At 39.6% G+C, this 12,253-nt stretch overlaps 1 protein-coding gene and 1 long non-coding RNA gene across 14 annotated transcripts in view; one reads left to right on the top strand and one right to left on the bottom strand.

Moving 5' to 3' along the window:
* Positions 1-12,253, top strand: part of LOC309348554 — a 507,755-nt gene that overhangs the window by 249,956 nt on the left and 245,546 nt on the right. The gene's annotated exons all lie outside the window — the stretch shown is intronic.
* The window catches only part of PTPRM (protein tyrosine phosphatase receptor type M), a 413,445-nt gene that overhangs the window by 176,675 nt on the left and 224,517 nt on the right, over positions 1-12,253 (bottom strand). For all 12 annotated transcript variants that reach the window (XM_081873808.1, XM_081873803.1, XM_081873804.1 and 9 more), the window contains 2 exons: positions 3,630-3,938; positions 3,127-3,236 (listed from right to left, as the gene is read on the bottom strand). In XM_081873808.1, coding sequence (XP_081729934.1) covers positions 3,127-3,236; positions 3,630-3,938 — 419 coding nt within the window. The remainder of the gene's footprint in view (positions 1-3,126; positions 3,237-3,629; positions 3,939-12,253) is intronic.

Below are 12,253 nucleotides of genomic sequence, written 5' to 3'. Positions count from 1 at the left end.
CTGCAGTTTTAAAGATCAGAACACATGGTATTGCAACTTGAATCACACAAGCACTACTGAAACCAATTCTGCATAGGTCAATTACAGGTTAAATTAACTTCAACTCAGCACTGACCCTGTGTAAGCTCTTAATTTACAGAAGCTCTCAGTTTTGACCTCTGAGATTATTAAAGGTTACTAGCAAAATGGAAATTTAATTCAGAATAGAGTATAGGTTTTAAAAGACAATACACAATGTTTTTGGATGCCACACAAATGAGTTTCATGCTTGAAACAATGTGGATTCCTGTGGACTGAGCAATAGTGGCACTTATCTATAGGATTTTTAACCCACAGTTGCTGTGTTACAGTTAGCTTCCTGAATTGTTGCCACCACTTCAGAGCCACTAAATCAATAAATGTGGCCCTAGTTCACCTATGTTTCTGTTTCTCTCCTCCTTATCTCCCTTCTATGGTGGAAACCTCCACATGTTTACGGGGCCGGTTCACTGCTGCCTTGGTGGGACAACTATATGCCAGGAACATGCAACGTAAGTCATTGTGCTTCTCTGAGCCATCATGCACAAGGGCTTTTATATGCGAAGGGCCAACATGGTCTTATGGTGAAATATTTTACTTCAGAACATACACCTGTTGTGTTAAGTACAGTAATCAACATGTTTTTAGTACCAACACTCAGGTATTCAGATGGATGTGATTACAGTGGTACCTCGGGTTAAGGACATAATTTGTTCTGGAGGTCCGTTCTTAACCTGAAACTGTTCTTAACCTGAAGCACCACTTTAGCTAATGGGGCCTCCCACGGCTGCACAATTTCTGTTCTCATCCTGAAGCAAAGTTCTTAACCCGAGGTACTATGTCTGGGTTAGCGGAGTCTGTAACCTGAAGCATCTGTAACCTGAAGCGTCTGTAACACGAGGTACCACTGTAATCCATTTGACAAATGCAGCCATTGTTGCTTATTATAACCTGACATAAATGTCAGACTTTCTCTTTATTCCAGAAGCTGACAGCAGGATGAGGCTGCACTGGTCACCTGATGCATACCAGGAAGGAGTGAGTGAGGGTGAGGCCATAGTGAGATTGATGCCGTGTGCTGGTGAAGCCAGTCCAGCACCCTTGCTTGCGTGTTTCCACTATGCCGACCTCACTGCTTCCAGTATGTAGCAGTTAGAAAATCCAGAGGGAGATGGTTTAAGTGCAGAAGCCCCACCACACTATCTGCTGCTTTGGTCCCGCCTTCCTGTATATTTGGCCTAAGTATGCAAACAAGCCTCAGCAACAGCAGCTTTTTGTATTTATAAAGATGAGAAATCAGCCATTCCTTTCCAAGAAGCTTCTTTACAACCTGAAACCCATATAGCACCTGAAATAGGGTGACCTGAATGTACACTACCTCCTCCTGCACTCCACTATTTCACAGGATCACAGGCTTGCAGAGTTAGAAGGGGCCACGAGGATAATCTAGCCTCACCCCTTGCAATGCATAAGTCTTTCACCCAGCGTGGGGCTCGAATCCACGACTCTGAGATTAAGAGTCTCATGCTCTACCGAAAATTCTTACCAAACGCAAGCACAAGTGGCTTTAACGCCACCTTTTTTTGTCTTCCCCCACTGTTTACAATCTACCTTGATAAAGAGTTCTGGAGAACATAAAAGCTACAACCCTATCGGAAGAATATAAACCAAGCCTCTGAAAAAGAAAATACAGAGTAGTTTTGAGACTATGATGAGACGTGCGGGGAAAAGATGGCACAGATAATCATTGTCTGAAGCTTGGGCTGGTTTGTAGCCCAGGTCCAAACACATTCATCATTTTGTATCAGACTACACATAAACACCAAAAACAGAAGCAAGCACCACAAAGAAGGGGATGATGGGAGAGGAAGACACCCCCTTTCAGTTCTTTGAAAGGCCTTACGTGGCCAAATATAAAAAACAAATGACAAGACCAATCATCTTCTGATTACTTATGAAACTGCAATTAGTTAAACTAGTTAGTTTTCATAATACATATCTTTTCATAATAAATTATCCTTTCACAACTATTTCAACAGCAAGACAGCACTAAAAGCTTAATAATACCAAATTAGATATTTTCTTTTATGTCTTGGGGCCAAGCATTCCAACAATGCTTTCTGAAAATGAAAGGAAAGAATAAATATAAGGGTAGTTTAGTCAGGTGAGATGTTTGACAGTGATTATGGTCCAACAGCATAATAAATGCATTCCTTTGTTAATATTTTTGAAAGATATTTAGGGCCAGGTTCCCTATAGCATGGAATGCTGGGATTTGTATGTAAAACTAACAACATATAATTTTGTTGAAAATGCATTCTTAAAAGCTAGTGTGTTTCATTTAATGGGACCTGCTTTTTCTTATTACAAAAGGTTTGCAGAAATTCAGCAGTATTCAGTATTACATTCTCACTCCTGTTTTTACTCCTGAGTTATAGCCTAGTAGATACTTTTAGTAGCATTCAAATACTGAACTACATAACTAGACTGGATAATATTACAGGCTTTAAAAATGCAACGATTTCCTAATAACAGAGTGTTGTCTTGTACTAGCCAAAATTTATTACATGAGGGAATTGTGGGGGGTGGTGACACTGGGGGTGGGAAGGAAGGAAAGACATGTGATACATAAGCAGTATAACACTGCAACTTTATTTAGACCTTCAGTTATGAAAGGTACTGATCCCCTCCTTCTCTTACAAGACTAGAACTCGTGGACATCTTATGAAGTTGAATGATGGAAGATTTAGGACAGATAAAAGGAACTACTTCACGCAACACTTGGAGAACCACTATGGAAGATGTTCCCACAGGAGGCAGCAATGGCTACCAAATTGGATAGCTTTGAAAAAGAATTAGACAAATTCATGGAGGTGTGGGCTATCACTGGCTATTAGCCACAATGGCTATGCTCTGCCCCACAGCTGGAGGCAGCAATGCTTCTGTATTCCAGTTGCTGGAAATCATGGGGTGGGGTGGGGGGTGGGGAGAGTGCTCTTGTGCTCAAATCCTGCTTGCTGGTTTGCCACAGGCAACTGTTCAGCCACTGTGAGAACACGATGCTGAACTAGATTACACCAAGAATGCAGGACAAGTGGTTTTACATACCTCATATAGGGTGATCACACCATATGTTTGCACTGGCTCCCTCCACTGAAGGAAGATTTTCTCCTCAAACATACTTCCCTGGATAGATTCAAGTGGTACAGGACTTGGAACTAATGCATTAAAAAAAAAGGATGTTTAGGAATATGTATTGTGAAATAAAATGTTGTATTTAGATTCTATCGCTATAAGAACATGAGCTCCACACTGTAAATGCTGCATTCAGGTTTTTAAATAGTAATGGCTTATGCACTGGCCATGCTAGATCCAACCCATAAAATATGTGTTTGCGTGTAATGCTGCAAACTACATTTCACTCATTTGTCCCTGACAATCATGTCAGTCCTCAGTATCCTTCATCTTTATGCTTCCTTTATCCAACAAATCCTCAACACACTTATATGCAGTTATGCATATGTCTTATATGGTTTTTGCTGGACTGCATAAGCACCCCTAAAATCATGTCTATGCATATTAATGCATTCAGCAAACCATTAAAAACTCACCGTCTTCATCCGTTTGTACCACAATTTCTTGGCTTTCTTTTCGTCCTTCAGGATTCATAAGAACCAGCTTGACACTGACATTAGTATATGGGGACAGATTAGTAATGGTATGCTGAGGGTGAGAATTGTCTGTGTCCCAGCTCACTTCTTCTCTGACTTGTTCTTGTCCACTAGCTTGGTAGCGGTAATGGACGGTGATATTGTACCTATGGCAACGAGTGACATTGTAGCCAAACGGCTCCCAGGTGATGGTGATTTGCCGGGATTTGATATCGACAACTTCTAGTTTTCTTGGACCACGCATAGGATCTGTAAAAATTAAGACATGCATTTTCATACAAGTGCTTGTATCTGATGTATGGTAGTGAAAGCAAACACTGTTAAGATATTTTTAAGAAGTATAGGGAAGGAGAAAAGAACATAGGTTCTGATCTACAGAGTCTGTGCTTGAATACTAGCTTGAACCTGTATATGAATAGTGGCTGGGCAGATGACTGACCCTGTCAGTGTTAATGATACTGGCAGTTTATTGGAAGAAGGAGTTTAGTCCCAGTCCTCCATCAACATGTGTTACAAAATGTATTAACAGACTAGAAACAGCTCCTTTTATCAATGCAAAGCAAACGGTGTACCAATCATGGAATACTAGAATTGTAGCATTGGAAAGGAGCCCAAGGCCAACCTCATGCAATGCAGGAATCTCAGCTAAAGCAGCTATGACAGGTGGCCATCCAGCCTCTGCTTTGAAAAAATCCCAAGGAAGGAGACTCAGCCATCTTCCAGAGTCCCTTCCACTGTCAAGCAGCTCTTACTGTCAGAAAGTTCTTCCTGGTGTTTAGTCAGAATCTCCTTTCTTGTAACATGAAGCAACTGGTTCAGTTGCTACCCTCAATGGCAGGAGAAAACTAGTTTGCTGCATCTTCCATGTGATAGGCCTTTAGATATTTGAAAATGGCTATCATATATCTCCTCTTTTCCAGGCTATGACGCCATAATGTGGAAACATCCCCAACTCCCTCAACCATATCTCATGAGGCTTGGTTTCTAGACCCTTGATAATTTTGGTTGCCCTACTCTGCACACCCTCCAGCTTGTCAATATCCTTACACTGCAGTGTCCAGAACTAGACACAGTACTCCAGGTGTAGTCTGACCAAGGTAGAACAGAGCAGAACGATGACTTCCTTTGATTGGGACACATACTTCTGTTGATCCACCTTAAAATAGAATTAGTTTTTTTTTGCTGCTGCATCCCACTGTTGACTTATATAAAGCTTGTGGTCTACCAAGCCCCCCTAGATCCTTTTCATATGTACTTCTGGCAAGCCAGATGTCCCACAAAACACCTTAACATTTTTCTGCGGGCTCAAATCCAACAGCAGACAGACAGCAACAAAGCTGTTTAGCTTTACTATAACAAAGTCATAGTTTGGGGTGAGAACAGTTGTATGACTAGGGATGCAAAAGAAATTTAATACAGTTCACATTTAAAGGTGAATCATTCACACTCCCACTTTCCTAAACAATATGAGAACCAAATCAACATCCTTTGAAAATCACTCATTGGAATTTTGTGATGCAGCTCTGCAACCAAACAATGTTAACAAAAATGCATACGTAACAGGGAAGTGTACATAAAAAAAATCAATATATTTGTGAAAATAACATGAAAAAATAATAACATGTATATTAGAGTCAACTGCTTGCAAAAGCATGCACATTAGTCAAAGCTGCACACAAAGATGTAGTTATTGGGAGAAATTCACAGTAAAATACTGATGAATTTTCAGGGAGATTTTTTTTAAAAAAAACTTTTTTACAAATTGCTGCAGAAATGTTATGAGTGGAATTTGAGATTGGAAAAATGAGAACCAGAACAAAACAAAACTGATGGATCCTTCCATTCCCCGTTATGTGCCTAGAGACCTGACCCCAAACTACTGCCATGAAATGCAAAAGATTGTTTCTATCTATACTGTCCAAAGCAATAAGGGATCACAATTGGAAACTCGAGAAAAAACTTCCATCATATCATATTATGGGTTTCTTACATATCTGGTAAAAGAAGTCTGTCATCAGTATAGCTATTATACAAATTTAGCTGTAATCTGATTTTTATTTCATATGAGAGTCCTCAACAAGATAAAAGACAATGAGTAGTTTTATCTACTGCTTCGCTTGTTGAAATGCCAAGAAGAGTTTTAATGAGCTAGAAATCTCTTATACATAAACAGATTAATATGCATCTGCCGGCTCATGTTTATTAATCAACATGTCTTAACCAAGAATGTTCTAAACACTTGCCACAAGATTCCATCACTTCTGGCTTCTAATAATTCCCTGCAAGCTTGCAACATTGTTCAAAGATATTTTGCATTTTATCTTAAGTTTGCAGGAAAAGGCACTAAAATCACAAACTATATAGCCTTCAAACCCATGGTTCATGCTTTCATTAAGAGTCTCACTGTTCTAATTACATCAAACTTTTTGACCACAGGCCCTTTTAAACTTCTGCTGTCCATTCTGGCTCTCACTTATCCATTGCAAGCAAGTTTTGCAGATGTTTACAGAAATCCTAGCACTTAGTACTTGATGGCAGAAAATCCATGGAAGAGCAGACTCATACATGAGAGTACCCCCATCTTCGTCTTATCCCTATCACCTCTATTCTTCTGCCCGACTCTGATCCCCTTTACTCAGCTACCAAGCCTAAAAACAAGATTTCATTAAAATACTGGTTCTGAGCACTAGTTCTGATCCATTCTAAGTGCAGAAGAATTTCTACAGCAGCTCATGCCCTATGACAGAATGGTAGTGTCCCTGTGGTGTTTGAAGCATGTTTGAAGACAGTCGTGCTGTGTAAGCCGTGAGCGAAGAGATGGGCAAGGGCCATGGGTCAGACTCACAGTGAAATGTGGAGAAGGGGATCTTCCTTGGATGCTCGTTCTCTGTGGTTAGCAGCAGACCGAGGAAGAGAATGATGTTGCATGGGCTGGCATTAGATGCTAGAGAAATGAGATTAGCACTGCCAACCTGCCTGTGGTGTCTAATGGAGATGTATGTGAAGGAGTTGTTTATTGAAGTAGATGCAGGCTCTTTGTTCTGGGAGGTTGGAAAAGGGTGAGGAATTGTAAGGACTTGCCTTGCTGCTCTAAGCACTAAGCCAAAGGAACTGAACTGCTTTCCCCTCTTATTGTTACCTAAACATCCCCATAGTCCCATTACCTCCCCCAAAATAACCTAGCATATAAATTTGCACCAATCCAGATATCCATGCACACTCAGAGATACACTAGCAAATCTTTTGTACATGGCTTACCCCATTATTTTCAATAGATTTATGTGTTCAAAAGAATTCTGTTTCTTCCATTGAAATGAATAAAATCCATATAGGTAAGAATAATCTGCATGCATATTAAACATCTTGAGCTCACATGGGCTTGCAGTACCAAGCCAAACACCTCCCACTTTCATTTGTACTTCATATTTTTATTCACTGCCATAGAACTGCTTAGTTTTGTTCAGCTAAAAAAGAGTAAGTTTCCATTGGTTAACTAATGAACCCTAGCAATATCCTTAATCCACAGAAGGTGACATTTTCTAAAAAGATGGAATTCACTAAAGGCATATTCTTCCATTTTGTAACTGAAATATGTGGTTCAAATCCTTAGTTTGTCACTTATTTATATGGGGTTGCATAAATAGTCTTTAGTCCAGATGAATGATTCCTGCCCCGCAGACAGTCTACTATTCAAGTACTTTCCAGATTCAGACTTGCTTAGTTTTAGCAAGGTTTCTGTATCGTGAGCCTTCCAACCATATCATTGGAATCAAAGTAATATGGATAATACTTAACATCTGTGGTGTGCTTTCACGTGCTCAAAGCACTTTCAATGCATTATTGTTATCCCATATTGCAGGAATGTAGGGACTGGGATAAAGTAGTTTGCCAAAGACAGACTAGTGAATTACCTAAAATCACCTAGCGAGACAGAGGTGATGTCAGAACTAGGGATTACCTGATTTGAAGATAAGTCTCTGAACCACAATACTACACCAAGCTCTTAATAAAAAAATGTCCCAATGAGACAATGAAATTTTCAAGAAACACAAAAAAGTCATTTATGAGCAATTTCTAATTTTAAAAGAAGTGTGTGTCTGTGTGGCGGGGAATAAGCTAGAGATCTGAGAAATAAGCTGTTTCCACAGTATGGCATCATAGTTAAGCCCAACTGTTCGATGTTTCTGATAGAACCACAAAGACTACAGCAAAACTTTGCAAAGGAGAAACCCTACTGCAATATTTGTTTGCATCAGGTAATGCTAATTATTCTCTGCATGCAGTGGGCCAATGCCTCAAAATAATCAAGCTTTAATGATTTATCAGCTTAGTAACAAGGAAAGTGCAATTTAGCAGTGCTAATCACAATGCAGACCACATTCATTAGGCTTGGGGGGGGGGGGAACCAGTCCTGCCAAAAGCAGTTTACATGCCACAGCAACCATTTTGTATGCTACACATAAATCTCACAGGCTTTGGTAATAGGGTAATTAATTATGTTTTCAGAAACACCACATTTATTTTCTCCTCACTTGGTATAATTCGGGGGGTTGGGGGGTTGGGATTATAAAGATAAGACCCTTACCATTTTGCAACTGCTTGACAGTCACTGGACTGCAGCACGCCGAGTTACTATAATTGGCCCTGAACGGCATGAATCATATGGCCAATCTGTGCCCAGTGGTTCATGGTAAGAGGGCAGGATTACTTTTCTAAAGAGAGCAATGTCTCTCATGCCTCAAGCTTAGTGTGATACTTCTTTGCGATTCCCCTGATAGTACCTGCAGCATTTTTCACACTGCTCTCTTTCTGCCAGTTCACGCTAGGTATTAAGCAGTGAAGTGAAGTCTGACAGTTGCGGCTCACGACCTTAGGGGCACCCAGTTCCAGCCCCTGGCACTTGAGCATCCCATTTAATCAGTAATCCCAGTGTCTTCGACATTCACCAGTGTTTTTCAGAGAATATAGAGCAAAAACTGACTGATAGGATCAATTTCCATTGCAGGTTCAATTCACAGCTAATTTCTCTGGAACTTTATACTTTACCTCCTATTACAGCTACCTTGCTTTTTCAGAAACTCAATTTCAGAACCTGTGAGAGACGTTTAGGTGTAATTTTAGGATCCTGTCACTGATAATAAAAAAACTTGAGATGGGAGCAATGCTCATGCTGCAAGGGATTCTCCCCCACTTCCAGCTGCCTTGTTCATCAAAGGTTGCAGATGCATTTTGAAACAGAATTATTATTATTATTATTATTATTATTATTATTATTATTATTATTATTTTATACCTCGCCCATCTGGCTGGGTTTCCCCAGCCACTCTGGGAGGCTCACAGCATATATTGAAACATAATAAAACATCAAACATTAAAAACTTCCCAATACAGGGCTGCCTTCAGGTGTCTTCTAAAAGTTATGTAGTTCTTTATCTCCTTGACATCTGAAGGGTTGTTTTATTTATTTTATTATACAGTTCTTATGCAGTTGGATACAGAGCATTGCAAGGGAATGTTGCCTTGGGCAATATGTGCTCAGGGGACCTCATCTTCCTGTTAGTCCCTACTCTTCATCAGCACTGTTGCTGCTGGAGATACACAAACGTGGCTGTTTGATTCAGAAAGCAGCCATCCTTATGAACAGCAGGGTTATATACACATAGAACAAAAATCAGTTCCACTTAAAGTTTGCTCTCTCAGTTAATCCTCCACATTTTTTCCAATATTCAGAAAGTTAAGAATTGCTTTGCTAAAGTTAGGGTAAAAATAAAAAATAAAAAATCAGGAGCTACAAACAAATTATAAGGTATCTGATAAACAGATTACATGCTCCACAATTGCATTTCCATACCAGAAAAGGTTTACCATGTTTAATTTCTGTCTGCCATGCAGCTATTAAAGGGGCAAGGCATCATTCACTCTATTCCTATATCTGTACTTTATTCCTATACCTTGCTACAAGCTGTTTCTCTTGGAAGAGAGCAAATCTGTTCGGCAGGGAAGATAAAAGGAATACCTTCCTTCTTATTTTTTAGCAATAGTTATTAAGTAAGAACACATCCTTAGCAACAAAGCATATCTGCATCTGACTTAGAAGGTTGCTGCCGCTTTTTGCTTTCTAACTTTCTTTACAAATGCATGATTGACTTTTTTAAAAAAATAAAGCTAAGAGTCTAGCCTTCTGCTGTGGTGGTAGGGAAGGAATGTGAAAATGAACTAGAAATCATTTTAAGTTCTACAGCAAAATTAACTTAATACATCTTCAGATCACCTGAAAATTAGTTCAGAGATTTTTCAACTAGTTCAGTGAACTTTTCCCAACCAAACTAGTTAATTCCAGCACTAAACAACATAAAGAACTAAGGATTTAAAGCTCAGCTACAAGCAAAATTTCTACCAAATGGTGAGAATGTGTATGGAATGGCCTTTCTCAATGGGCAGTCATTACTGATTATTTGCTTCCAGGTTTGTTCAGCATGGCAGTCTTTATGCTTTTACTTAGTGTTGGCTGCTAGACACACAAACAGAACTAAAATGAGGGTCTATATTGGTGAGTTGGCAGCTGCTGTCACAAAGGCACTAATCACTAAAGGAAGACAAAGTAATGATCTTCCCAATGCAGTGCCTATTGGAAAAAGGCTTTTGTAGGGCTTTGCAGATTCTTCAACTATATTAAATTACTTTCTTTTTCCTCTTAGGTAATAGTGCCTCTCCTGCAAACTGAGGAATAGTAGGCTGAAACTTTGGATATGGACATTATGATTTAATCTAAAGAAGAGTCAATCAAAAGCTGAAACAGAACTGTAGAGCTGGAAGGGATCCCAAGGATCATCTAGTCCAACCTCCTGCAATGCAGGAATCTCAGCTAAAGCATCCATGAAAGATGACCATCCAACCTCTGCTTAAAAACCTCCAATGAAGGAGAGTCCACCACCCACCTTCCGAGGGAGTTTGTCCCACTGTCCAACAACTATTACTATCAGAAAGTTCTTCCCTATACTTAGTCAGAATCTCCTTTCTTGTAGCTTGAGGCCACTGGTTCCAGTCCTACCCTCTGGAGCAGAAGAAGGCAGGATAATTCATTCCCTCCAATTTCTGTTCTCCCATTTCCAGGATCAGGAGAGAGATAACACCCCTATTCTAACATATGGATAGCAATTAAAGCTTTGAACCTACATTTTTGATCTGGATCTTTATCCTGGTATCCTTGGATTGTCCTGTGGCACATAAAAGATCGCTGAATTGTGTGTCTCAAGTTTGATCAACTTGGCATACAAAACAAGGCTTTAAAGTTCACAATCCATTTCCACCCCTAACTGGGTCTTTAATGGCGGGAGAGTTGTAGATAGTGGATAACTAGCAGATGCAATTCATATCATGCAGAGATGTTAAAGATTAACATAGTGGACATTCTGCAGGCATTGCGGAATTAAATGCACTTGTATTTTTAACTGTTACCTGTTCAGAATTCATATGAATTCATACTGCTTTACATTAAAACAGTAAAACATTATTTAAACATGTATTTGGAACTTTTTTGTTGTTAAAGGGTGTTATATAAAAATTGGAGGGAATTAAACAAACAAGAGAGGGTCATTCATTTGGATAACCTAACACAACCTACATTTCATCCCATTTTAAAACAAATTGACCCTTGTGTGGCTCCTGATACGCATTAGTAGCTTGATAAAAGTTTAGACTATGCTTTACATCTGCAGCATGACAACTCCTTTGAGATTCTGATATAAGATACGGGATGCAATGCAAAATATTCTAACAAGACTGAGCCTCTATGGTGCATTAAACAAAAATGTTTTTGCAGTACAAGTAGCAATTTTTATTTGTGTTCTTTCACTGTACATTACAAAGGAACCTTTAGCTTCACCGTTCAAGTAAAAGTCAGATGTCAGCAGGACACATCTGCCCGACATAACATATCACTACACTTCACTAAGCAGATAGGAGGTGGGCTGTTGCATATTCTTGTCATGCCAACATGCTTCCCTAACAGCACAAATGTAAGCAGAACTTAGCCTAAAGAGACAAGATTTCCATTTTCTTTCTTTTACATTCCTGTAAAGGGCTGCTCCAGTATTCTCGGCCACACCGTTTTCCCTTTCTTCAGAGCACCTCCCCAATGCTCCCAGGAACAGGTTAGTTGCTTGGCTTTTGAAAAATGTTTGGTTTCAACATTCTGACAGCTTTCAGAAGCAAAGTAGGTGCATGCAAGACATACGAAACAGCAAAACTGAAGAGGCTATTTGTGGAGATGTGCACTCAGATTGACATAAAATCTGATCATGTCTGAGAAAGCATTATTTGGAGTTCAGATTCAGACGTTGAATATTGCCATTTTTTCAGAGCAAGAGATTTAAATCTTAGCATGCTTCCACACAGAGGCAACAATCTAACACAACCATTAAGCATGTGTAAGCCCTTTGAAATCGATATGCTGAAGCACGCTTAACATTGCATTGGATTGTAGCCAGAGGGTTTTTCGGAGCTTGAGTATATTCATTCAGTGCACTCAAAAGCACCGGCTGCATTCATACAGCTTGCGCAAT

Source organism: Podarcis erhardii, assembly GCF_964252035.2.
Source record: "Podarcis erhardii genome assembly, chromosome: 8".
Taxonomy (NCBI): domain Eukaryota; kingdom Metazoa; phylum Chordata; class Lepidosauria; order Squamata; family Lacertidae; genus Podarcis; species Podarcis erhardii.
The sequence above is the reverse complement of the archived record's forward strand: the minus strand, read 5'-3'. Positions and strand labels throughout refer to the sequence as shown.